We start from the raw sequence: 27,298 nt of genomic DNA on the forward strand, positions 1-27,298 counted from the left end.
AGCAGTCTTCTCCAGAATCTTTCCGGGAGGCAGTGGGTGGGTACCAGTAAGCCCCATCGACACATGTCGCTCTGGTTTCCTCTCTGTTGCTGTGGTAAAGCACACTAACCGAAGGCATCCCGGAGAGGAAACAGTAGATTTGGTTTACACTTCCGGGTCATACTCAATCACTGAGGGAAGGGAAAGAAGGGAGGGCAGGAACTCAAGGCAGGAATGTGGGGTCTGGAAGAAGCTAAAGGAACTCTGCTGGCCGACTCATTTATTCACTCAGGCCTGTATCCCAGGATCTGCCTGTGGGTGGATCTTCCCACAGCAGGCTGTGTCAATTGTGGGTGGAGCTTCCCACAGTGGGCTGTGCAGTCTGTGGGTGAAACTTCCCACCGTGGGCTGTGTCCTCCCCACCAACTGACAAGCAAGACAGCCCCCTAAAGATTTACCCACAGGCTGGTCTGAGCTGGGCAATGGAGACTTTCCTCTTAGATTGCTCTAAACTGTATCAAGTTGACAATCAGGGCTAACTAGGACTTCGTCACGGGAATACAGCAAACAATAAATTATGGCCAATGACCCTGATTACTGCTCACCTGTGACTAGGAGACATGGGTGAGTGAACAGCTTTTGTCATCAACGACCATCATCCTAAGTGGGAAAGCTAAGTCACAATAGCACTGTGTACTCATTGGAATGCTGGGCAGCATACAGGAAATAAGTGTTGACCAAACCGTGGAGAGATTGGAGCTCTTTATATGCTTGTTGGGAATTTAAAGTACTGTAGCCACTTGGAGAATGGTATGTCATGTTTCCATAGCACTCAGTATTTCCTCTTCAGGTTATATACAAAAAAGACGTGAAATCAAGGGCTCAAAAAAGGCATTTGCATACCAACATGTATAGCAGTATTAGTCATTATGGCCCAAATGTGGGAGGGGCCCAGGTATGCTTGAGCCAGATGTAAGGTGCGTGTGTATACAACTGTATGCGAATACTGTATTAAAAGCTTGTGGTATTTAAGTATGGGTATCATATATAAACATAACTATATGAATAGCATGTATTGTTGTATTAAAGAATAAAATTCTGATACATACTATAAAAAGGTTACAGTATGTGTGTATGGACAAGCCTGGGCACAGTCTTAAACAGGTCAAGTACTGTGTGGCCACTCTTATACAAGGTATCTAAAGAAGGCAAGACCATTGAGAAACCAGTTGAGTGGCCCTTATTGGACTGGGATGAAGACACTAGGGGGCACAGAAGTGGGCTTTTGCAGCAGAGTTTTAGGGATGGGTAGCGGCAACGGCTATCTGACACTGAATCCACTTAATGCTGCTGGTCCGTACGCCTAAAAGGATGAAAATGATACATCTTTGTTCTTACCAATTTTAGCACGCTTTAAAACATTAGGTGTATGTCAGTCAAACAGAAGAGACTGTGACAAGTCCTAGTCACAAAGGAGGTGGCCACCAGGAGGGAGAGACCAGCCAGCATGAAGTCCACATACAGGAGCTTTCACAATATAGAAACACAGTGGTGGGGGCTTGCTTCCCAATGTCCCTGTAGCCTGTGTGACAGGAGGCACAGCCATAGGGGATGGGAGCCATGGAAGGCACAGCAACAGGAAGCATGCCCCGTGGTCACCCATTTACTGCCTCCCGTTGTCGAAAGCCACTGCACGGGAGTGGACAAGAGTGCTCAGATTGTAATTTCCTGTGACAGAGGGCAGAGGTTGAAACCCAACCAAAAGCAGAGCATGCTTCTGAGACCAAGCTGGCCACACACTGGACAGAAGGCAGTGGACAATTGCTTTCCCTCTCGTTTCTGAACACCGTGCTGCACCCTGTGACCATACACATGCTATGTGTTTAGAAAAGCAAGTTTAAAATGCCACTCTCTCCTGAGTGCAGTCACTGTAATGCTCAGCAGTACTGATCGCTATCAATTTAATTTACTTCTGTAGGTTGAACCAGCAAAAACATAAAGAGAAAACACTAATAGAGAGCTAGCTTTATGTATCAGTCAATGCTTCAGAAACTGCCTCTTGGTAGGCCGACTGATGGTCATCTGAGAAAAGCAGCACAGCATTTAGTTTCATTTGGTTTCTGTTTTGAAAAGACAAGCTCGGATGAAATAACTGAGCAAGTCCTTTAAAGCAGATCAGAATTCACTTCATTAGTCTATGGACCTTCCTCCTTTCGCTTGTCTAATGTCAGATACTTTTTTTTTCCACCTCAGTCCCCTTAGTGTACTTGGGATATAACATCTGTAATAACTGTATGTGTGTTCATGTGTGTGCGCATGTGTCATGGGGCGGATATTGATGAGTGTCTCTCGCTCCACCTTGTTCAGTTTGAGTCAGGGTCTCTCTGGACTGATTCAGCTCGGCTGGCTGGTTAGTGAGCCCCTCCGGCCTCCACCCCAGTACTGGCATCAAGGGCACGCACCAGTGTACCCGACTCTTTTATATGGGCTCTGGGGAAAGAATCCAGGTCGTCATGGTTACATGGTAAACACTTTACCAAGTGAGTGACCTCTCCAGCCCCGGCTTGTGATAATTTTTAAAAATCGGCTGATTTTTCTATTATTATTTCAGCATGTGCTTATAAACTGGAGAGGATGAAAGATAGTATGTATGATGTGTGTGTGTGTACACATATTTAATAGACAGCACAATGTGTGTACAGTTGTGTCTTCATCACTAAAAGATCGTGTGAATGGACAAATGCGTTACTCACTGAGACTGCATTAAGAGGTCTCAGCATATGTTTGGGAAATGAGGACACAGAGAGTCAGAGCCACACATGAGTTGGTCATCTTCACTGACCGCAGGGAATGCTGACAGTGTGGGGAAGTTGGTTACGTGTGTGTGTGTGTGTGTGTGTGTGTGTGTGTGTGTGTGTGTAACTTTCTGAATCTTTTTTTCTTTCAAAAACTTTAACAGATAATCAGAAGTGTGGAAATTTCCTCAGAAAAGATTTAAAGATTAGAGTTCAAGATTTTCAAGTTGAGCTGGGGAGGCCACGCAGTGAGGAAAGTGTTTGCTGCACAAGTGTGCAGATGTGAGTTTGGATTCCCAGGAGCCACATAAAAGCTAGCTGTTGTCAAAGCTATCAGCAGTCCCTCTGCTGGGACATGGAGACAGGTGGATCCCAGAGATCCACTGGCCATCCATGCTAGCCAAATTGGCAAGCTCCAGGTTCAGTGAGAGACACTGTCTCAAATATTAGGGTGGAGATTGACAAAGGAAAACATCTCAATATCAGCTTCTGTCTTCCACATGTGCACACAGGCCTGGATACGCTGGCATGCACACATCACACAGAGGTATGCATATCTTCACACCCAGGTATGCACAACTGCACACATTAGCTTGTACACCTGCAACTTGTACATGAGCATGCATACCTGCACACAACAATACACATACATGAACACACAAGCATGTATACACAAGAATGTACAACTGCATACATAGTCATGGACACCTGCACACACATGTGCATAACACAGTATACACAAAAGGTTTGAAAGTCACTGTTGTAGGTGTGATTTTTAGGAGAATCATGGCATCTATGTCTCCTGCCGTTGACCCTGCGTGGGTCTCTGTGCTTGCCTGGACCCACAAAGTATAGCAAAGATGGTATCATGTTACTAAGTTATAAAAGCATCTTGCGCTTCTGCCTTGTTCCACTAGGTTCCTAGACCCAGCCGCCATCATGTGGAAAGTCAAATAGCCTTTGGTGAACTCACATGGAAAGGAACCGCGGCCCCTGTCTCCCGGCTTCTCAGCTCTCAGCCAGCAGCCTGTGCTGGTTTGTCTACCAAACAATACAGTCTTCTCCAGCGCGAGGCCTTGAGACTTTACTGCAGGTGCTACAGCTGCTGCTACATGGAGCAGAGGTATGTCATATCCACCAGACTCTGCTAACTGCAGATGTGTGGGCAGCACAGCTGGCTGAAGTTTTATGTTCTGAGCTCTACAAGTAGGAACATGAAGTTTGTACGAGACTCACCCTCTCCGTCTGCTCCTACCAGGAGTGTGCCTATAGGCATGCCCCCACACTGTCAGAACCACGGTTTCCTTGTATGGAAAGCGGGACTTGAGAGGTCCACTGCAGAAGGCTGTTGGGATAACAGGAAATGTACCTGTAATGTACGTAATGCTGAGCTTGCTCTCCCTGGCGATTGACGGTGAAAATGACTTCTGCAAGAGGAGGCAGCTAACTTTTACGTGTTTCTGAGAGGAAAGATCAGTATGGAGAACTGCTCACTTAAAGATCTTTTAAAAGCCAGCACTTGAGAGGCAGAGGCAGGTGAATAGCTGTGAGTTCGAGGCCAGCCTGGTCTTCCAAATGAGTCCAAGACAGCCAAAGGGAAGGTACACAGTGAAACCTTGCCACGAAAAACAAACAAAACAACAACAACAAAAAGATTTTTAAAAAGTTTCTGGGGGAACTAGAGGATCCATCATTAGGGGGTGGGGAGGGTGGGGAGAGGAGGAGGGAGAAGAAGAGAGGGAAGGGGGAGGAGCCTCTTGAGACAAAGTGGACACAGGACACAGTAAACTGAGTGGAGAAATGGAAGCCAGCCTGCAGAGGGTAGAAAGACAGGGTGGCAGGCAGCCCCAAATGTCCAATATTTAAATGGGCTTAATCTCTAAATACATACAAGGCCCTGATGGGGCCTGAGCACACTATGATCATAAAAGGGTGTGCTGTCACTCACTGAAATGTCGGTCTCCAGACTAGAGACCTTTCTCTTCTCTCTAGAATCACATGCAGGTGGACCTTGTACGTCCTCGCCCACGGCCTTCTGGTTTCCCACGAGCGTTCACTTATTACACTCATTACTGCCTCTGTGGCTATTTTGCTTATATTTCATATTTCCAACTTTCTAAAATCCCTCACCAAATTATTTGCTGTGGTTATATTATACTAAACTCTGGCTCCAAACTGGAAAGCAAACTACACAGAGCACGACCGCCCTGAGAAGCAGACGAATGGCCACAGCAAGGAATAGCAGCTACTCGTCAGTAGGTGTGTCTAGTCCCCAGGGGACGGTCAGTGATAAAGGCACTTGCCTCCGAGTCTGATGTCCTGAGTTTGATCCCTGTGACCCACGTGATGGAATGAGAGAAACTACCCACAAAAGTTATTCCTTACCCTCTGCATGTGTGCGGTGGCATGTGAACACCTACAGGAGGAACACACACACAACAAGCACATGTAATTAATTATCTTAATGATGGTGTTTCTGAGAACGACAGAGGTCTCCTCGCCCCGTTTGATGGGTTGATAGTTTCAGTGTGCACTTAGCTGGCTGGAGAGTATACCTGGTTGCTCTCTGGGGTACTTTGAATTGAGAGGAATTTAAAAGCTTCTCATTTAACAAACAAGGGACTGGGGGCTGAGGCAATGTATTTGTGAAAGGCTTACTTATCAGAATAGCTTGGATAAACCGAGAGGCATATGTGATCCCAAGATTACCATGTGTCAGTGCCTGGTCTCTGAATAGCTCACCCTTCCTTCCTCCCTCCCTCCTCTCTCTCTCCCTCCCTCCCTCTCTCCCTCCCTCTCTCCTCCCTTCCTCCCTCTCTCCTTCCTTCCTTCTTTTCTCCCTTCCTTCTGTCCTTCCTTTATTCCCTCCCTCCCTTCCTTCTTTCCTCCTCCCTCCCTCCCTCCCTCCATTCCTTCCTCTCTTTTTTATTTATTGTGACTATGGAGCCTGTGTGCTCAGGAGCCGTAGCATTCATGTGGAGGGCAAAGGACAAGCTGTGGGAGTTGGTGTTCTCCTTCCGTCCCATGGACTCCTGGGGGTGCAAGTCAGATTGTCAGGTTTGGTAGCAAACACCTTTACCCATTGAGGCATCTCACCGCTAGGCCCCCAAATAGCCTATTTTTGTCTTACTTTTTTCAAAGATGAAATTTTCCAAGATGAGATGACGCAAAGTCATTTTTCTGCCTTCACATAAAAGGTTTTTAATATTCATTCTCAAACATTTATTTAGTTCCCACAATGCGCAAGATACAGCACTAGGTAGCTCTTCTAAAATATGCTTATATGAGCAAATGAAAGATGATTTCTGGCTTAAAAGGCCATATTATGAAAATGTATGTTTATTCGGTACTTAATTTAAAAGGCGCTTTCCCAAGCATCTGCGAGCTCTGCTCAGTAAAATGGGATGACACCAGTGAGAGCTGGGCCAGGGGCTTTAGCTCTTTGCCACTTTGTAGTATGGATGTCTAAGGTCCCAGAAGTTAGTTTTGTGGTTGAAGGGAGTGGTTTGGGGACGCTGATGGTGAATTAGCAGCCACACAGCACCAGTGAGTGGGTAAGAGCAGGATAAGCATGTTAGGCTTTTATTTCCAACCTGACACAAGCTGGGGTCGCCTGAAAAGAGGGAACCTCAATTGAGAAAGTGGCCGCTTTTGGGTGCCCTGTAGACAGGCCTTGATGACTGGTGTGGAGGGGTCCGGCCTACTGCGGGTGGTGTCCCCTCTGGGCAGGTGGGCCTGGCGTGGATATGTGAGCAGCATTCCTCTATAGCTTCTGCTTCGTTTCCTGCCTCCAGCTTCCTGCCTTAAGTCCCTGCCCTGACTTCCGTCACGGGGATGACCTGGAACCTGCAAGTTGTGAGGCAAAATAAGCCCTTTCCTTGCCAAGTTGCTTTTGGTCACAGTGTTTTATCACAGCAATAGACAGCTGCCCAGAATCTCCAGCTGCAGGACACACCATGTAGGCAAGAAACTGGGGTCTGGAGACAGGGCTGAAATCCATGTGGAATTTGCTCCCGGAGGTTGGTAAGTCTTAGTGCAGAGTGTTTAACATAATTCCTGAGCTCACTCAGCTTCCTCACTCCAATGGCTGCAGGGACATTCGTGTCTCATCTGCTTAGTGAACTTGGAACAAAGCACTGAATTTGCCTGCCTCTTTCTTTCACCTTCTAGAAGCTAGCTGCCTTCAGGACATGTGCCCACACTGCTATAACTGAGTGGATTTATCTGATTGGCCCCAGTGCTCAGAAATAGGAACGCCATTTGCCTACAGACAGAAACAATGTCCTCTAACCCAGACTTTCTGAGTACTAGGAGGATATTTGAGTCCTGAGGGTTCTTGCCTTTATCTCACAGTTTAAGGACTGCGGTGGACAGGTGTGGTGGGCACACCTGTAACCCCAGCACTTGGGGGGCAGAGGCCAGTGACTGCCATCAGTCTGAGACACTCTGGAGTTAACAGTAGTATTCAGGCCAGCCAAGATCCAGGCCTATGTAGAAAGGACCTGTCTCAACAAACAAGCAAACAAAACCCAAACCAAACCACGCCACCAAAGAGAAAACAACAAACTTACAAGGCCTTGAATGGGAGCTTTGGCCTGTGACGCAGGCTGTTCATCTCGGCACTCCAGGTGAGGCTGTGAGATCTCAAGTTTCGAGCCAGCTTGGGCTACACACAAAGATCATGACTCAGTCAACATATCAATCCAAGGTGGGTGCCTGATGCACTAGGCACTGTTGCATGCTTTCTCAGGTGACAAAAGGGACGGTGGGTCCTGCTAACCAGTAAGTCATTGGTTTTCTCTAGTAGAGGTCTGTGGGAACTCAAATGCAAGGAATTCCTTATGTTTGGGTAGTCTTGTGGATGCCCATCTCTGTGGCATCTGATGTCTCCACAGCAATTGTTAACTGCTCATATAACCTCTGAAGTAGAGGGGCCTCCTGAGCACCCTAAAATGCCCCCCTACTCCCATGAAGAAGTGTCAGTGGGTCCTATCTCATAAGAGTCTTGCAGGTCCGATCGCCACTCTGCTTCAAGATGGTGGTGTCCCTTCCAGTGCACAGGAAATGACTCCCCCGTGGGTGCTTTATTGGAGCTGCCTATAGGAGCCTGGGAAACACTCTGGGTGCTGCGACACTGGCGCGCACCGTGGAGTCTTTGCTTTCCTGATTCTCTGATGGTCATTTGTAGTATTCGCTGTCTCTGTCACTGGTGTGTGGAGGTCTATGTGCAGTAGGTGTGTAAGTGTGCAAGAAGTGCATGTGTATATGTGTGCTTGTGCATGTGGAGGTCTTAGGACAACCTTGGGTTTAAAGGCCAGGGGGGTTGGGGGGGTGGCAGGTAAATTGATGGTAGTTGTTTGTCTAGGAGATTCCTGAATTTGTTCCAGGGCACAAAGAATTGAAGGAAGCTGCGGAGAAAGGAAAAGTAACAGTGTTACACATTTGGAATGGGAGAAGCCAAGTGTGGAAGCCCCTAAAGAGATGCAGACTTCTGGTATTTTATAGTGGTCTTGTCTAGACACCTGTCCCCATGTCTTCCCGTCGCTCCTCCTTGAAATGTCTCTTGGGAACAACAAACAGCCATCTCAGGAAGCCTGCCTCCAGTTTCTGAGTCGACTTATATCCCTCTAGCCATTCTTCATCAGTGTTGTTTCTTCCTTTAGAGACAGGGTCTGTTCTGGCTCATTTTATGTCCACTTGACACAGGCCAGAGTCATTTGGAAAGAGGAAACTTCAATTGAGAAAAATGTCCCATGGAGAAGGCGGTGGGGCATCTTCTTGATTGATGATTGATGTGGAGAGGCCCAGTTCACTCCGGGTGGTGCCATGCCTGGGCTGGTGGTCCTGGAAGTTCTAGAAAGCAGGCTGACCAAGGTGTGAGGAGCAAGCCAGTCAGCAGCACTCGTCCATGGCTTCTGCATCAGTCTCTGCCTCCAGGCTCCTGCCCTGGACTCCCTTGGCAATGGGTGAAATAAACTCTTTGTTAACTGAGTTGTTTTTTGTTATGGTGGGTTTATTTTGTTTTATTTTGTTTTTTCCAAGACAAGGTTTCTCTGTGTGGCCTTGGCTGTACTGGGCACGCTTTTGTAAACCAGGGTGACCTCGAACTCACAGAGGTCTGCCTGCCTCTGCCTTCCCAAGTGCTGGGATTACAGGTGTGCATGCCACCCTGCCTGGCTGGTCATGGTGTTTTATCACAGCAAGAAAAACTGTAAAGCAAGGTCTTTCACTGTTTCAGAACTTATTAAGTAAGCTAGGCTGGTTGGCAAGTAAGCCCTGGGGACCAGACAGTCTCTATAATCCAGCACTGAAATTGCAAGCGTTGGTGCCACCACACCAGGCCTCATTTTACAGGGTTCTAGTAGGCAGCCTCATGCCTGCAAGGCCTGTTCTTTACTGAGTGAGCGGCTTCCCAGCCCTATTGCTGTTGTTTTAAGGGTGAACTCTACCATCTGCCTCATCTTCCTGCCCCGTGTACCCTGAAGAACCTAGAAAATGAAACCAACATAGGAAAACGTAGTTCATAAGGAACAGTTCCCCTAGCTGGGAGACCCAGACCAGCACTCAGGAGTAGACATGGTCAGAAGCGAGAACAGGGAATGCCTCCTCCATGTCAGTACTGCGAAGCTCCACCACGCCCACTGGGAAATCTGGCTCTACTACTGCCTGTGCAGCCTGTGACTGCTCTCTGCTCTTCAGGCTGAATTGTCCTGGAAAACCTGATGGTGGCCTAGAATTTAAAGTTTGGAGTCCTTGGGGTGGGTGTGGGGGGTTAATTTAAAATTTAATGTAATATATATATATATAATGTAATATATATATATATATATATATAGTGTGTGTGTGTGTGTGTGTGTGTGTGTGTGTGTGTGTGTGTGTGATTTACATTAAAGGATAACACATACCACAGTATGCCTGTGGAGTTCAGAGGACAACTGTGTGGATCTGGTTCTCACATAAAGTGTGATAAAGTGTTCAGCTTCACCAGGTGTGGTGGTGGCACACGACTGTAATCCCAGCACTCAGGGATGCAGAGGCAGGCAGATCTCTGGGGGTTCGAGACCAGCCTGGTCTACAAAGTGAGTCCAGGACAGCTGAGGCTACACAGAGAAACTCTGTCTTGAAAAACAAAAGTAAAAACAAAAAACCCTAAAACAAACAAACAAACAAAAAACAAAAACAGAAAATGGGAAGATACAAGGGGTTAACAATTTAGATGTAATCTGAATAAATTATTTAAATAGAAAAAGCATTCAGCTCTTTAGCAGCTGAGCCATCTCCCCAGACCTATCTCTTTGATCGCTTATTTAAGTAACTGATTTTGCTGGTTCGTCTGTGGAGATCTAGGGACGACTTGAAGGAGTGAGTTCTCTCATTTCTCCATGTGCAGCCCAGAGATGGGATTCTGGTTGTCAGCTTTGGTAGCAAGTGCCTTTACCTTCTGAGCCACCTTGCGGGCCCTTCATGTCTCCTTTCATCCTCATTCTGTCTCCTCTTTTTCCTTTAAGGGTGGACTGATGTGATCTAGGAAGAGGCCTACAGCAAAGGAGAGTGGAGAGGGTCTGGGTGGATGGGTGCCTGTGTGCACATCTGGGTGTTTTCAGTGGTGTCTGAGCTCCCAGCCTGTCCTCAGACCACACTATCTGGAGTCCCTGGAAATGTCTTTCCTGAGGACAACAACTGTGGCCTATTTATTGGCTTCAGTTGCTATGAAGTGACCGTCCTACAGAAGTGAGGCTGTTGCCCTTGGCTACACGTTTCTTTGTAGGAATTGCTGTGAATCTCACAGTACCAAATCTCAGCTGGGGATGCACAGACCGGGGAGGCGTTTTCCTAGTATTTGCATCCTTTCATCAGATGGGTTGTGACTGCTCCAGCGAGGAAACAGTGTGTATCCTCCTATGGGGGGGTGGATGGGTTCCCTCTTTATGTCTGTGCCTCCTTGCCTACCTTCCTTTCCCTCTGGTCATATCTCAAGCTGCCCCATTCCACCATGCCACACATTAGACACTTACGGTCAGACTAACTAACTGGTGAGTACACTTCTGTTTGAACTTTCCTTGATGTTGTCTGGCTTCATGATCTCTGCTTTGTTTTGTGCTTTACCTTTCACGTTGAGGGTGACACTCACACTCCGTTGTGCTCCAAGATGCTGGGGCTATGGGCGTCTTTAGGTCTCTTCTACCCTGAAACCATCTGCAGTCTTTTGTCCTTTAAAGCAGTTAATTTGCCCCACGTCTGCTGACGTTTGTGAAGGCTGCAAAATTAAAGCTACGTAATTATGAATACTATGAAAGAGGTTTTGACAACTTTTTGGTGGCACTTAATTCAAGTTAAACTCTTCTCATTCAAAATAATAAGCATAATGTTACTTATTATGTAAATGAGGTGGCGAAGCAGATGTTTTTCATCTTGGTGAATTCAGTAGGGATTAATACGTACAAAAGCAGAGTGGGATGGGCGAGTGCTCAACCTGGGAGCTTGAATAAGGTTCAGCAAGAAGACGGGTGATTACTTTGGAATTGTGTTGTCCAATACAGTAGAGCCACCAACCATATGAAGCTATTTAGATTTAAATCAATTAGAAAGAAATAAAATTAAAATTCAGTTTCTGAGTCGCAGTAGCCATAATTCATGTGCACACAGTCACATATGGGAGGGAGGCTCCCTATTCAAACACAGAAAGAGCATTTCTGTCACCAAAGAAAGGTCCATTGGATGGCGATGCTAACCTCAAATAGAATGAGCAACGTCTGGAGCAGTGTCCTCTAGAGCTCTTATTCTAGAAGGTTCTGAAGGACTCCAGACTTCACATTACAGAGACACCCGCACATTGATGTTTTCTGCAGCACTAATCACTGTAGCTGAATTGTGGAACTGACCTACTGTCCAGCATCAAAGAGCAAAGAGGAAAATGTGTACACTCAATGGCCGTTTTCTCAGCCATAAGCAATTTCAAAGTTATATCCTTTGTGGAAAATGAAGGAAACTTAGACAAGCAGATTAAATGAATTAAACCAGCCTCAGAAAGACATATTCTCTATGTTTTCCCTCATTTCTGGTTCTGAATTTTTATACAGTCATACATAATGATGTATATATAGATGAAACAGCACCAGTGAAATTGACTAAGCAAACAAACCCCTGGATGGGAGGAGAGTTGAGAAAAGGAACCCGGGACAAGGCTGAATGCACAGCACACTATAAATACCTGCCAGAAACTAATGTATGTGTGTATAATGCTAAAGGATCAGATTGGTGGGTGAAGGCTCCCTGTGTCTCACAGGTGCCCACTGTAGTCCAGGCTCTGAAGGCTTGAGCGCTTGTCCTGTTGACCAGGGACCCTTAAAAGGCAGGTGCTGATTCAGAAGGAGAGGCCGGAAATGCTGCAGCGCTCACAGCCGACTCCTTGGTGATGTTGATGCCACCGGTCTATGGAGACAGTTTGAACAACAAGGTGCTTTAAGAGCCCCAAGTTACAGGGACATCTTCTCCTGGTGGCTCAGAAACCTAAGGAAAGAATCCGGAGTCTCCACAGGATGGTGCCACTTCAACTGAGTCTTGTCACACCAAAATCTTACTGCAGCAAGGAGAAGCTGCTGTCATGTCACCAAGGAGGGGAAGGGATGATTTGTCAGAAAATATCCCGAGCAGGCTAATTCCCACCTGTGTTAATCGGGCTGGCACTCTCATTTACCTCTTCAGTCATTCCATTTTTTGCAGATTAAGGAAGAATTAAAAAAAAATAAAACAACTCAGAAGAAATGGTGCTCCATGGAAACACAATTTGCACACCTAAAAATTCAGCTTATAGACTTGCTGCCCAGCCTGCCTGCATAGTTGGAGTCACCTGGGGAACGTTTAGCATCCCCAGGTTCCTTTTTGCCCTCAGACTTTTATTTCACCAATTAATGGGGACAAATCAGTATTTTTGACACTTTCCCCATGACTCTAACATACAGCCATAGAGAACCTTTGGTCACAGTAGCGATAGCACTGAAACCCAAGGGTGCGCCACAACCCTGCCCTGTACCGAGGCAGACAGCAGGAGTCCGTCCCCCTGAGTTTCTGACTGGAAGGGAGGTTAGTGTCTCCCAGCTGTTCCTCTCACCCACAGTGGAGACTCCATGAAGACACGATTCTCAGCTGTGGCCACACCTGGTTACCACCCATAAGGCTTCAAAACTAACCATGTGCCATGTGTGGCATTGCATACTCAAAATGCAGGCACTTGGGAGGCTAAGGAAGAACTATCATGAGCTTGAGGCTAGCCTGGGCTACATAAAAACTGTCTGGAAACAAAACAAAACAACTCCACTTGCAACCTATTATTGTTTCCATTGCACCCCCAGACATCCTGATTTTGGGCGGGGCTGGTTCAATCTCTAGGAACTGAAGCTTATAAAAGCTCCCCATGTGAAGTGGGTTTGAAAACTGCTGCCGGGTACAAGTCTATAAGGTTGGAGGACTACAAGCGTAGGGACCACATGGATGTGCGATGCCTCGTAAGGTGCTCAGGCCCAGGCCCAGCCCTGCAGAGTCACAGCATTGTCCAGGTGACTTTTGTGTACATTAGAGATGAGACCTGCTGTACCAGAAAGCCCCTAAAACACCAGTTCAGAGGCTGGGGGAAGTACGAACTACAGGGCCTGAGTTTGGACTGTCCACAAATAAACCAGGCGTGGTGGTACCTATGTAATTCCAGTGAGTGGGTGAGTTAGAGGGCAGAGGGGCAGGCATAGCCTGACAGTGTAGCCAAGATGACAAGCGACAAGTTCCAGGTTCCAAGTTCATTAACAGATGCTAAAAAGAAAAAAAAAAGTATGGAGGGAGACACTTTCATCAGCTTCTGACTTGCATACATGTATGCATGGACTTGTGGGAGGCTGAGGCAGGAGGACTGCAAATTTGGAGCTAACAAACTCTACACGAGCCACAGAGAGACTGTGTCTTAACACCTGGAAAGCGGATCAGTTTGTTGATTTATGCACATACATGCCTCAAAGAAATTAACTAACCATTTCTGATACTTCCCAAAGATACCGGGGGTCCATAATTTAGTGTAAACTTATTTCAAATTACTGAGGTTTTGCTGGATGCTTCTTTGCATAGACACAAACCTGCCCTGGTAGTCTCCATGGAGAGACACTGGAGTTTCCAGTCTTAGGGAGAAGGGCGAAAGTGACTGAACTTTTCACATTTTTGCGTAGGGTTCGTTATTCAAGGTGAAATACTTGTAGGTTAATGTCTTTTGATTTTAGAAGAATTCACACTTCTCATTCAATCCCCAGGGCTATGGAATATAGCTCCGTTCTTAATTCATGAAGCTCTTCAGTATGCATGGAAGGCCCTCGAGGAGGAGGGGGTAGTGTGAGGAAAATGCCTTGAGAAAAAGAGGAGTTACCCTGTGCTTTAAGTGTGTGTGTGTGTGTGTGTGTGTGTGTGTGTGTACACGGGCACCTGTCTACACTACAATACTATGCATAAAGGGGCCAGGAGACACTTTTGGCAGTTGGCTCACTTCCATCTTCCATGGCTGGATTTCTGGGATCAAACTCAGGTTACAGGGTTTTGAGGCAGACACTCTTACCACAGAGCCACCTCACAGTTCCACCTTGAGTCTTCCCAGTGACCATTCTCTGGGCAGTCTGGGAGGACAAGTGTGAGGAGCAAAGATAAGAACAGAAAAGCAGCAGGGCAGATCTGTCAGACAGTCCTTCTCAAGCCCACAGGGGGTAGGAGTCACTTGGAGCTCTTGCTAGATGTATGTTCTGAGTGACAGATCTGTGGCAGGCCCAAGACTGCATGTCCTTCAAACTCCTGGGGGGCTGTGATGCTTCAGGTTCACTGACTGCAATCCAAGGAACAAGAGTCTAGGCCAACTGTACTCCGAGGACACTGTAGTCTCAGTGACTCAAAAAAATGTCAAGTGTTCAGGTGTAAATAGGAAGAAGGAGAACTGTGTTAAAAGTGATGATCCACTCATCCTAGTCTTGCGAGAGTCAGCAAAAGGTCAAAATTATTCACAGATTCATCGTTAACGGGGCAGCTAATGGGGAGGCAAAGTGTCATTTCAGGCAGCACGTAATACTACACAAACACCTCAGATGACTAGTACGGCAAAAATTTCAAAATGTTGCAAGCTGTTTGCAGGCTTGAAGTAGCAATTTACATGCATAATTAGGTGCAATCAACAGTTTTGAAATGTAATATATTTTCCGAGTCCATATTTATTTATGACAGATGCTAAAAAGATACATGTCCCCCAAATAATTGCAGGGGCAGGAGAAAGAAAATAATATTTGCATTGAACAATAGGCCCCTTTAAAAGCACACGCGTAAATTTAGAACAAACTCAGTTGCCGTATTTTATCTTTCTTACTTAATCTTCATGTGAGCCTCGAAAAAAGTTCACAAACACATTTTGGAAGTAACAAGCATGGAAGAATATTAACTTAACAGCTCTCCCAGCTCCTGTCTGAGCTGACATATGATTTTTATTTCTGCAGTACAGAAGGAAGATCTGTCAAATTCAAAACTTCCTGCACACGGCACTGTCGGGTTCCTCCCTCTCCTCCAAGATGCCAACTATCTGAGAAAAATCAAGTGGTGAGAGCTCCCTGGTTACTTCCTCCTGACCCAAGGTCTTCAGCTCCACGCTGTGTCATCTTCCCGCTCCCAGCCCAACAAAGACTCAGGGCTGTGCAGTGTCCTAAGCACATCGCACAGATAATCTAAGTTACCTTAATAAAACCCCTGGAAGAGCTCTTGGTTTCTTAGTGGGTCCTGGAAAGGATGTGGGGGCAAGGATCCTCTTCACAGGAGCGTAGCTCTGTCTTCTTTTAAATTTTGTAATAAATATTTTGGAAGTGGGGGCATGCATGCCACAGCAAATGTTAGGAGGTCAGAAGACAACATTTTGGGGACTGGATTTGGGTTATCAGGCTTGGTAGCCTTTACTCACAGAGCCATTTTGCGGGTCCCCGTCTAACTACCTGGCCTCATCCATTACAACTCTCAGGGCCATCACATGTTTAAAAGTTTAGTATGCCCAGGATAAGTGAACGCATAGTTCCCAGTTAAGTAATAAACTTGAAATGCAGCTTTTAAAGATAATGAAAGTAAAGCAACAGTGGAGACTTGGTAAGCCGTCCTCCAATCTCCCTGCTTTCTCAGAGCAGGTCCACACCATCTTATCTGACTTGTCTATACTGACTAAGGCAGCCATCAAATGCATGCATACTCATGCAAAACCTTGGAAAGTAAGAGACAGCAAGAGGGATAAATTCTGTGGGTGCAGCTGGTGTAACTTTGTGCATCAGAACTATGTGCAGTGTGTGTGTGTGTGTGTGAGCTCTGCTAGGCACTGCGGAGCACCCTAGCGGGCAGTGCAGCTTCCTGTTTGCGTCGGGCACATGTTATGTATTATTCTACATCGTGTATTGAGGGAAAGGCCATTCATTTATCTTCTTGTTAACTAGGGGGCATCTTAGAACTCAAAACCAAGAACAAATGACTACTTCGTGTTAAACAGGTTCTTCAGAAGTTCTTGATAACGTCCCAAGGTCACTCCCAGATATGAGAGGTTGCCCATGCAATACCCATGACAAGCACCCTAAGCGATCCCAGAACCAAGTGGTAACTGCAGGACTCACCCTGCTCCCTTTAAGATGGATCAGAGTGACCCCACCCAACCTAGGGCCCCTGAGTCCCTGTTATCTGTTGAAAGCCACTGGGAATGCTAGTTTGGGATTGACCTTTGGTGACATCTTTATTGCAAGCAACCTTTCATGTCCAGAGAAGGCCACTGGACCCTTGGAGTGATGGCTGACAGCCTCTAATCTTAGTCCTGGTGGCCTTGAGCCCTGAACTGTCCTAGCAGCCCTCTTTTTTAGCAGCTGGTCACACTAGCTACCTTTAATACTGTCTGGTGTTTGTAAGAACATTTCTGTAGCTGGGCTGTGTGTCAAGGTTACACATGGATGCTACTAAAGATGATACTCCCGTTTTAGGAGGCCTTCTTCAGGTCACAATCACTCCTAACAATGTGGAGGGCAGCAGGGCCGTGCCTGGGTGAGTTCTCAAGGCCTCTCCTTGCCCTCAGCTGTTCTGACTCAGGGAGGAGCCAGGACATCCCCTGTGATTTGGAGGCCCTGATGGGTGCAAATCACAGTGCCACTTTTATATGCTACAGCCCCACCACGCCCTCTGCTGGTTTTATAGCAAGTTTGGAGCCACCCTCTGCTCCTGCACCCTGGCATTGCAACATTAGACGGGGAGGGGGGGGGAAGGTTTATGCCAAGGGCTCTTCTCTCTTCGTACCTACCCACCTGTGATCTTTATCATGGTTGGAGCCAGCCAGCTGGTAACTTCCAGAGGAGACACCGGCAGGCAGCGGCAGCCCCTCGTCAATTAAAAGGCAGCGGAGGAGTTTGACGGGACAGGAGCACAGCAGAGGACGGAGATCAGGGTGGAGGGAGTGAGGAGACTTGTGGAGATGGAAAGGTAGGCATGTGGCCACTTGCTGGAAGAGCAGCCAAAGGTGACAAGATCTGCTACACATGCTTCCAGGTCCTCCCCACCCCAAGGTGTTTGAGTTCCAGCTTTAGCTGCCCAGGGCCAGGCTACCTGGGGATGAAAGCCTCCCAAGGGAGCAGCATGGCCAGTTTTAGGGCTCACAGAGCCTGGAGGCACGCACCTCCAGTTCCTAGGATGTGGGACTAGAAGCTGACTCTATTGGCTCAGCCTAGGAGGTTTTTTTCTTTTTTCTTTTGTTTTGGTTTTGTTTTTTGTTTGTTGTTGTTGTTGTTGTTGGGGTTTTTTTTTTTTTTTTGGGCACTTCTGGGCTCAGAACTACTACTACTAGGCAGCAACTCTTTTTAATTTTTTTGTGAGTGGCACAGGGTTTTGATAAACGTGACTGACAGGGAGTCCCAATTTAAGCCCTTCCTAGTCTATCCTTGCCAACGCTGTATTTACAGAGCACTTCGCTGCCTGCCCCTAACTCACCTCCTAAAAATATGCCCAGCTTGCTTGAGAGAACTGACCACTTGGGAGAGCAGGCGCCCAGCTGGCACCCACCCCAAGGTATGATGCAGTAAAAGCTGGGCAGCTACACCCCGCTTCCCTTCCTCCTCCTTTGACCCTCCAGGGTCAGACCTTGGTGCCAAACTCAACACAGTGAGACTGTCCGGATCCAAGCACCGGATCCAAGCACCGTCGCCATCCGGCGGATCCCCACCCCTCCCCAGTTTTAACCCCTGGCATGCCCAAGACAAGGTCTTGTTAGGTCTGTTTCCATGCCTGGAATTTGATAGTAGCTGCTTCCGTGCTCATGTTCTCTAGTAGAGGGCTGCACTCCTACACAGAGTCGTCAGCATCAGGGCAGACCCCGGTGCTGGGCTCTGGGAGCCACAGGCAGGCGCACAGGAAGGGACTGGTCCTCCAGACACTCTTGTTGCCCAGAGAAGGGGGAATCAGGGTCAGGAGGTGGTCGTTACCTGGGGTTGGGGTGGTCTCTCCAACCACAAGCCTTCCTCTTGCCCCTCTCCTAATCTTTGCTGACACCCTCCTTTCTTTGGTTCCTCTGCGCTGGGAAGGGGACAACAGATAGAGTCGGTGCCTGGTCAGCAGCTGGGGGTGTGAGATCTCACTTACACCTGACATTTCCCATCCCTGCCAGTGTTGCCAGGCAAATCCAGCCCATCGGGGTTTGTTCTTCCAGTAACTTTGTTCAAAAGGTTGGAAGGGATGTGAAACACCCAGGTGGGCCCCAGAGACGCCCGATGATCAAGGATCGCGGATCTGGGATCGAGGATAAAGAGAACAAGTCCCTGAGGCTGTCCCCAGGGCTGGTTGGGGCGCGCGGCTGGGAGGCGCCCTGCCACCGCCAGGATGCGCTCGGTGTAGCGGGACTGCCGGGGGGCGCCTGAAGGCCAGCGCTCCAAGGACACGCGGCTACCCGCTCCTCGCGGGCTCCCGGGCCCAGACGCCCCGCAGCGCCGGAGCCGAGCCGCGGGGAGTGCGGGCGAAGGGTGGCAGGAGGGAGGGCGCGCGCGAGGCGGCCCCTCCTCGGCGAGCCATGCGTGCCACGGGCCGCTGAGGAGCCGCCGGGCGCCGCTGCCAAGTCTCGGCTCCGCTTTTGTCTTGCCCTCCAGTGAATGGGAAGATGGAGATGGATGTGGAGGGAGTTTCTCCGCGCCCGGAGCCCATCCCCCGCTCCCAGGGGGCTGGCGGAGCCTGCCAGGCGCCGCCACAGCCGCCCCAGCCCCAGCCGCAGCCCCAGCAGCAGCTGGCTCAGGATGAAGTGCCCGGCGAGAGTGCGGGCGCTGAGGACAGCGACGATCCAGAGACGAGACCCAGCAGCGAGAGAAGGGAGAGCAAGGTAAGGTCCGCGGTGTGGCCGCCGTGACATCTTTTGAACCTGACCAAGGAGGGCCAGTAGCAGCTGTCTCTTTAACCCCTCCGCTCCCAGCCCCGCTACCTCGTTTGTGTGGGGGGTGGGGTGGAGGATTGAAGAAGGCGTGGGATTTAAAGGAATCCACGCCGGTAGTGAGTTTCTCAACTGGAAGGCGTGTGCAGAAAGAAGTCTGCTCTGATTTCGGTGTTAAGTGATGTGTGCAGAGGAAGTCATGGTACACGCGAGGCGAGGCTGAGGGCAGGGCTGAACCCGCGGGAGGAGCAATGCTTAGACTTCTAGTGCTGTGGGTCTAGGGGAAGTGTGCCTCAAGACCTGGGGAGCGGCTTCCTAGACTCCTTAGGGGAGGTGACATGGACCTACCGATGGGAGCAAAGTTTGGCTCTTTTCACATTGGGCAGTCTTGCTTCACGGAGCTCTAGGCTTGGAGGTGGTCCTCCTCAGCGGGCATCCTCCTCTCCAGGAGGGCTGGGACCCAGTGCCTGGCAGCAGATGAACCCTGCAAGTCCTTTGCAGCCCTGCTGTGTCATTGTAGACCAGGGGAGACCTGCGCCTGACTGTGTGGAGTTCTTTCGGTAATTGAATTCCAGTAAGAAATGGCTCAGATGTCAGTCTCTGGTGCTGATGTTTCCTCTGCTGAGAAAATTGTACAGTACCGAAGATGATGCCTCCTCGGTAATATTCAGAGTGTGCTTACTACAGCGCTCTCTGGGCAGTTTCTGCCTCTACCCATGATCCGAGTTTAGTTTGGTGGAAGCTAGTTGTTTAGTTCCATTGGTATCCAGTGCGCACATGTGTTTGTTAAAGCATTTTGAAAGCGGCTGCTAATATTGGGGGAAAGTTGGTTCAGCAAATCAGAATATTGGAACTCAAGAGGCGTCAATGTACTTTATTTCCACATCGTCTCAAGGAAGGAAGTGTACAGACAGATAGGCACTTGTGCTAGTTGAAGCAAGCCACACCTGGCGTGCTCCTCCTTGGGAATGCCTTGGTTTGCCTTGGACCTTTGCTAAGACACCAATAGATTAACCGGGTACCTGCGGCACGCTGGGACCACATGGAGCGGTGCTGCTCTGTGTCTGCAGACAGAACCTTGAGTTTGGATTTGTGAATGCTTAAAATTGTTTCTGCATTTTGAAACCTGAGGTGAGAATCAAGGTTGTTGTTTATCTACAAAAATCAATATTGTTACTTAAATGGTAAGTTACACAGGAGTTGGAATCTGAGCACACTCCAAACCAGACCAGAACGAGGCACCTTACAAGTGGATACAAGATTTACATTGTGAAAACTATATGAATTTTAATAGTCTGATATCCCCAGCCTCCCGGTCGATCTTGATTTCATGAATATTTAATCCTGTCACGGCTGCGTATTTACTATTTGAAAGCCTGTGCCCAGTTTTATGAAAACAACCCTAACGGAGCATCATATTACCTAATTGAACTTTAAGTCTCCTCTGCAACATCCGTGTGGAGAGTAATTAAAATCTACAGCCGCAGCTGCCACGGCTATAGTGTGGGTTCCTTTGCCCTGAGCGTGAGAAGAAACTCCTGCCATCAGCAAAAAAAAAAAAAAAAAAAAAAAAAAAAAAAATCTGTGCGTGTTTGTTTCCCTCTGCTGCACCATGTAGACTGTCTAATGTTCTGCCCGCTGAGGAACGAGGAAAGCGAGGCTCTAGAAAAACACACACTAGGCAAGGAGAGGAATGAAAGCGGGTTGATTACATTTAGTTAATTAGTGTGTTCAGATAGTCAAGTAGCCCGGCGGTGTGATTTGCTGCATGTCTGCCTGCGATTTTATTTTTTGAGGTGAAAGCAAAATACTACTCGCCCCCCCCCCCCAGGTGTTTGTCTTAAATTATGTGACTTCCTTCTCTGAACCTAGACATCAGCTGTGCTAACCTTTGCTCGTCTCTGTGGTCGGCCCTGCCAGCCGTTCCAAGAGCCAGAGGATGGCTGTTGCGTGTCAAACCTTAATGACGGCTTTTGCTTTTGATGAATATGAAAGCAAATATGGTTATGAGTGGAAAGACCTATTGGTGTCTGACTAAATTGTTCTGCTTAAATGTAAATGAAAGAACCCTGGGGTAGAATGGGCCGTGGGCTTATGAGGCTTGGGGTAAGATGGGTAGAACAGCACCTTGGACTTAAAAGCTGTCATGTGCAATGATTGTATCTGCTATAATGTTTTCTTTGCATTCATGAGAACTGGACTTTTAAAAATCCTTTACTTAATTCTTCCTTCATTACAAGGACATCACTAATAAGATGTAAGTGGGCACACCCTCGGAAGTACAGCGTTTACAGGGTAACGAAAGTTGTTTCTGCGTGCTTGTTTTGGATTCCTTCTGAACCAGAGTCTTATATAGCCCAGGCTGGCCTTGAACTCACTGTATAGTAGATGATGACCTTGATTCCAGATCTCCCGCCTCCATCTGTCAAATGCCAGGGTTACATGTATGCACTAGCACACTTGGCTCAGCGTCTGTGTTTTGATTCTGCCTTGGATAATTTACCTTCATTGTCTGATTGAAAAAGTGGCATGGGGGGGTGACGCCTAATTAGCCACTATTGTATTGTTGGGTGTATAATCATAGATTCATAGATCACATGTCATCATAAAGTCTCTGAAATGAGAGATTAGAATGCTGGAGTGTGTGTGTGTGTGTGTGTGTGTGTGTGTGTCTGTGTGTCTGTGTGTCTGTGTGTGTGTGTCTGTGTGTGTGTGTTTGTGTGTCTGTGTGTGTGTGTATGTGTGTGTGTGTGTGTGTGACACAACACGTGTTTGGAGTTAAAACAACTTTCAGGAGTCAGTTTCTCCTGCTGCCCTCTGGGTTCTGTGGGTTCTACCCAGGTTATTAGGCATGGCAGCAGGTGCCTTTACCCACTCAGCCATCTTGCTGGCCTAAAAGAGACTTAAAAACACCTGAGTTCCATCCTGTTTCTAGTGTTTTCTGTCCTGTAAGGGGGTCATGTGGTTCTCTTCTAGAAGTGTACAGCGGCTCCAGGCTGCATGTGGTGTGACTCCATAAAGCTGAGCAGACCCTAAGCTGACCACCTGTCTCCTCTGCTTTGTCATTAAGCCTTTACTAAAGGGGGTTCCCTGTCTCTGTGTCAACCTTTGTGCGGTAGCCACCTTTGGTGACCTGGTGTGATATTTTCATGCCTGTTATTCTAAGGCTGCCTTCTTCACATCCGTCAGAAGAGGCTCTAAACTGGGCAGGTCTGTTCTGTTCTAGTCTTAAGAAGGAAGATTAAAGGTAACTTGTAAGAGACCAGCAAATCCTTGAAAGCTGTTCTTGATTTAAAACACCTGACCTCAAAACTTTCTTACCAAATCTCCCAAGGGCACTGAGTATCTTTTTCCTGATTTTAAAACTCTTCAGAAATGTTCTGTTTGTACCAGATAACTCATGAATTGTTGTTTATGAAACCTTGAAAAAGATTTGAAAAAATATTTGTATAATGTACCACCCCAGTGTAATTTTTTTTAACCCCTTGTGGTTGCAAGTTATTTGTACAAATGTGTAAATCTCTCTCCTGACCCCATATGGGGAATGGGGATATTTCTTCTGTTCCCTCTTCATCGCATTCACAGCATCCTCTTTCTTATTCTCTGCCTCCCACTCCTCCCTTCACTGCCCCCTGCCCCCCCCCCCCCCGCAGCAGCGCTCCTATAGCCCAGGTGTGAATTTATCACCATCCTTACAAGGAACTTGGTCAGTGAGCAGGACAGTTGTCCCTTCTTGTCCTCTAGGTTCTGGAGCCTAGGGGAGCTCAGAACCATGGCTACTAGTAGTTCCTGGCTGATGATAATGGCTCCAATTCTCCCTTTAGCTACATCCTATTAGTGACACAGAGTCTGAGGCTACGCCCTCTATGATGTTGGTATAGTGAGTTGATCGTCCTGTTCGTTGTTTGGATTTTAAGTTTTTCCATTTGAAATCGTTTCAGATGCGGGGAAGTTTTAAAAATAGAGTGCTATCTAAACGTTTTTGTTCAGATTCCTCTATTTTAATATTTTGAAACACAGTATTAGTATTCCATAAAATGCAGGCTACATGCATCGCGATGAAGAAAGTACTGTTTGAATAATTAGCCGAGCTTGTCGCTAAACTCTTTTTGGGTGAGTGTGCAGCTCGTCAGTGTTTCCCATGCTATCTGCACAGAACTGAAGGCTTTCTTTCCATTCAAAAGCCCAGAGAGGATTTTTAAGGGTCAAAAATAACCTTACACTGCCTGCTTCCTGATGTCTGTGGTAAATTGAGACAGTTCACTAAGTGCAAAACTTGAGACCCCTGGAGTAGCACCTCAGGTGTGGTGACCCTAATCTTGAGACCCCTGAGGTAGTACCTCAGGTGTGGTGACCCCCAGCTTGAGACTCCTGAGGTAGTACCTCAGGTGTGGTGACCCTCAGCCTGAGAACCTTGGGGTAGCACTTCAGGTATAGTGACCCCAATTTGAGACCTCTGGGATAGTACCTCAGGTGTGGTGACCCCCATGAGTGTCAAGATTTTGGCAAAACCTGGGTGACATTGACTATGGGGAGTGAAGTCTTTGCTTCTTGTTATAATCTGGAACTCAGTTCTGCATTGGTTATGGGGACATCTGGAGTGTGCAGGGGACAGTGGTATCTCAAGAAACAAGTCAAGGAGAATGCTGGTAAATCAAGGCAGATCACATAGGTGCTTGACCCTTAAGTGGTGTTCTTGGCATGAGGAACCTCAGAGGCCTTTAAATGTTTTTACTGTTAGCCCGTTGGACTCTGATTTCTGGCCCAGACCTAGAAAATCACTTTTAAGTGTTGTTTGTGAACTCTGTCAACCACCAATGACTATCGTATGGCTTGAATGGTAGAAGCCACAAAATATTTTAATTCACAACTTCCCAGGTGACGATGGCCCGTGTTGTTAATAATAGTTTGATTATTATAATTACGGGAGTCCAAGGTTTGAAAAAGGAAGGTACGCTGAGAATTTAAGTTCCCCTACCGGAAGGCTCTGAGGCAGGCAATGACACGGAGAGACACACTATTCAACAGTCAAACCAAGCTGGGGTTCTCTGACCGGCTTTTGTCCTTTGGGCCGTGTGGTATGTGCTGGCTGGTTTTCACTGTCAGCTGCACACAACCCAGACTTGCCTGGTAGAAGAGTCTTACTGAGGGACTGTCTAGATGAGGGTGGCTTTGAGCGTGTGCCTCGGGAAGGGCAGATTGTCTTGGCTGTTAATTGATCTAGGAACATGCAGCCAATGTGGGCAGCTCCATTCTCCAGGCAACGGCTCCTGAACAGTGTTAGAGCAGAGGTAGCCGAGAGTGGACAAGATGTACTCTTGACTGTGGATGTGATGTGACTCATTGCTCTGAGTCCCTGCCTTGGTCATCCCCAAATGATGGGCGTGGACTTGAAACAGACCCTCTCCTCTGTCTATTGCTTGTGTTTATCTGTGCTACAGAACTGAAACCAGTGTGGTGTCATGTCCAGGTGCTTTTGTGGTAGACAGTAAAAAGTTACTGTCACTTGCCAATAGGTGACTTACCTATCCTGTCACTAGGGCCAGCAGGATAGACCTCCTTACTCTGTCCACCCCTAGTCTCAGGACTAAATGTAACCCACCCATAAATCTGGTGCATTGCCCTGCTCGTATGTCTTGGGAGGAATAGGTAGCAAATTTTTAGGCTTACAAATTAATAGTTTAATAATTTAAAAAAATGGTACAGTTCTTTGGTTATAGAAAAGAGAAATATCCAATTGGAGCCAAAATGTGTTCTATGGTAAAGTCATCATAAAATCAGAAGAAAAATGATGAACTGTGTTTTGTTAAATTTACTTGAGCTATGTGAGTGGCCAGTAGTGGTGGAAGCTGTCTCATGAGCTGACATGAAATAACCCCAGCCTTTGCTTTTATGTAACAAATCACCCAAGATAAACCGAGGGGGGCAGAGACGCAATTTGGCTCACAGTTTCAGAGGTATCCAACTGTCATGGCAGACAAAGGCATGGCAGAACAATTCAGCCATGTTGGGGGGGGCGCAGGGGTACAGATCAGGACAGCACCAGGGAAGACATATCACTAAGGACACACCCCCAGTGACCCACTTCCTTCGATGGCCCCACCACTCTGCCGTTCACCATCACCCTAAAGTGTCATCACCTATGAATCTCTCCAGGCATGAATCCACTGACTAGGATGGGGGCCCATGTACCAGTTTTCTCTGGAAATGGCCTCATAGACCACTGTTTTCTTTGAGTAATTACTTGGATACCAGAAAACCCTGAGATGCTTTTATTAGACCAAGGAAATAGATATTAGTGGAAAAAAACACCATCATCACTTTTTTCCTAGAAAGAGAAAGAGAAGGAGAAAGAAAGCATGATTCAGGAATATCCATTGCTAGTAACACTGTACTCCCTACCACTTAAAAACAAAGGAAAATGCAGTTTCTTGCTTACATACCCAGAAGAAGAAAGACTATTTGATCTTATAGTGAGTATATATATGTATGTGTGTATGCCTGTGTGTGTGCACCTGTGTGTATGTGTGTGCACCTGTGTGTATGTGTGTGCACCTGTATGTGTGTGTGTGCACCTGTATATATGTGTGTACCTGTGTGTGCACCTGTGTGCACCTGCATATGTGTGTGTGCATCTGTACATGTGTGTGTCCATCTGTACATGTGTGTGTACCTGTGTGTGCATCTGTATGTGTGTGTACCTGTGTGTGTGCACATGCATATATGTATCTGTCCAGAGGTCAAAGGAAGGAGTTAGGTGTCCTCGTCTGTCACGCGCTCTGTGCCACATTCCCTTAGGACAGCATTTCACACTGACCCTGAAACACCGTTCAGTCTAGGCTGGCTGGCCCGTGAGCTCTTGGGTCTGCCTGTCCCCGCTGCCGGTGCTGGAGTTCCAGGCATGCACACATATGCCTAGCTTTTGTGAGTGCTGGGGATTTGAACTCAAGTCCTCATGTTTATGCAGCAAATGCTCTTATTCAGTGAGCTGTCTCCTCAGCTCAGTTCTTCCTGTTTGACTTAGTTCTTACATCACAGAATTAGGAGACTGGGTTGGAAAGTATGGCTTGCTGGGCCTGCTCCTCCACCCCTTTCCCCCCTTCCCGGGTTGACAGGGAGAAGTTGACCTCACATGACTAGTGCTTTACCAAAATATAGAACTGATGCTTGACACCCTTTAACTTATGACAGACTTTCAGACGCCCTGAGCTAAAAGTCCTTCTTAGGGAATTTTAGCCTTCTTAGTTCTGAGTGGTTAAATGAAATATTTCGTGTCCGCTTCAGGTTTAGAATTATTAGGATTTTTACTTTTTACTTGTAAACTGAGATTAGCATATACAGCTGTTGAGCAGATGATCTAAGAATGAATGTAGTTGTGACCTAATTGTTTCAAGCATAGACCTTTAACGGTACGTGTGTCCACTGGGATGCAAGGTAACTTGTTTTTGTCTGCTGGAAACTAAAGCAAATTGATTTCTTGTTTCAGTTCCTAAAGTGAAGCTTCATGTGTCAAGACATTTCTGTCCCTCAACACTGACCTTGCCTTACCTGAGGAGCGCTACCTCGGGCTTGTTAGTTCTCAGGTGTGTGTGTGTATGTGTGTGTGTGTGTGTGTGTGTGTGTGTGTGTGTGTGTGTGTGTGTATACAACCTCAGGTGTCATTCCTCACCCCCCATACTGTTTGAGATAGGGTCTTGTTATTCAGCCGTTAGTCTTCTGCTACCCCATAGGGCCGCTGCAATGATAGATTTTGGTGCCACACCTCCAGCTTTTAAGTATCTTCTAGGGACTTGAACTCAGATCCTCACACTTGTTCCACAAACATGTTTACCCGCTGGGACATCTCTGCAGCCCTCAGCTGCTCATTCTTGGTCATGCGCCTTCTTCAGCTATCATGGCTGTCTCATAGCAGGAGCTCAGTAACTAGTGACTGCACTGGATCCTGTCCCTTCGGTATATATGGTACTTCTATCACACACTAGGACTGAAAAGTCACAGATGTGAGATTTGAGGTTCAGGGGAGGACAGGGACAGTTATAAGGTGGTGAGGACCTACAGGGCAGGAGGATATGTCTGCAGAGAAGGACTTCCC

The 27,298-nt window shown here is 47.3% G+C and overlaps 1 protein-coding gene across 9 annotated transcripts in view; it reads left to right on the top strand.

Annotated features, from left to right (window-relative positions):
- Positions 1-3,840: 3,840 nt before the first annotated feature.
- RBMS3 (RNA binding motif single stranded interacting protein 3) overlaps positions 3,841-27,298 on the top strand; it is a gene marked incomplete at its 3' end in the record, with an annotated part of 1,316,912 nt that continues 1,293,454 nt past the window's right edge. For 8 of the 9 annotated variants that reach the window (XM_084751867.1, XM_084751868.1, XM_084751872.1 and 5 more), the window contains exon 1: positions 18,663-19,158. In XM_084751867.1, the coding sequence (XP_084607993.1) occupies positions 18,943-19,158 (216 nt within the window). In that variant the 5' untranslated portion in view covers positions 18,663-18,942. Of the gene's footprint in view, positions 3,898-18,662; positions 19,159-27,298 lie in introns of those variants that run through there. The other variant, XM_084751857.1, reaches the window with a different exon arrangement.

Source organism: Acomys minous (assembly GCF_964271855.1).
Source record: "Acomys minous genome assembly, chromosome: 13".
Lineage (NCBI taxonomy): Eukaryota > Metazoa > Chordata > Mammalia > Rodentia > Muridae > Acomys > Acomys minous.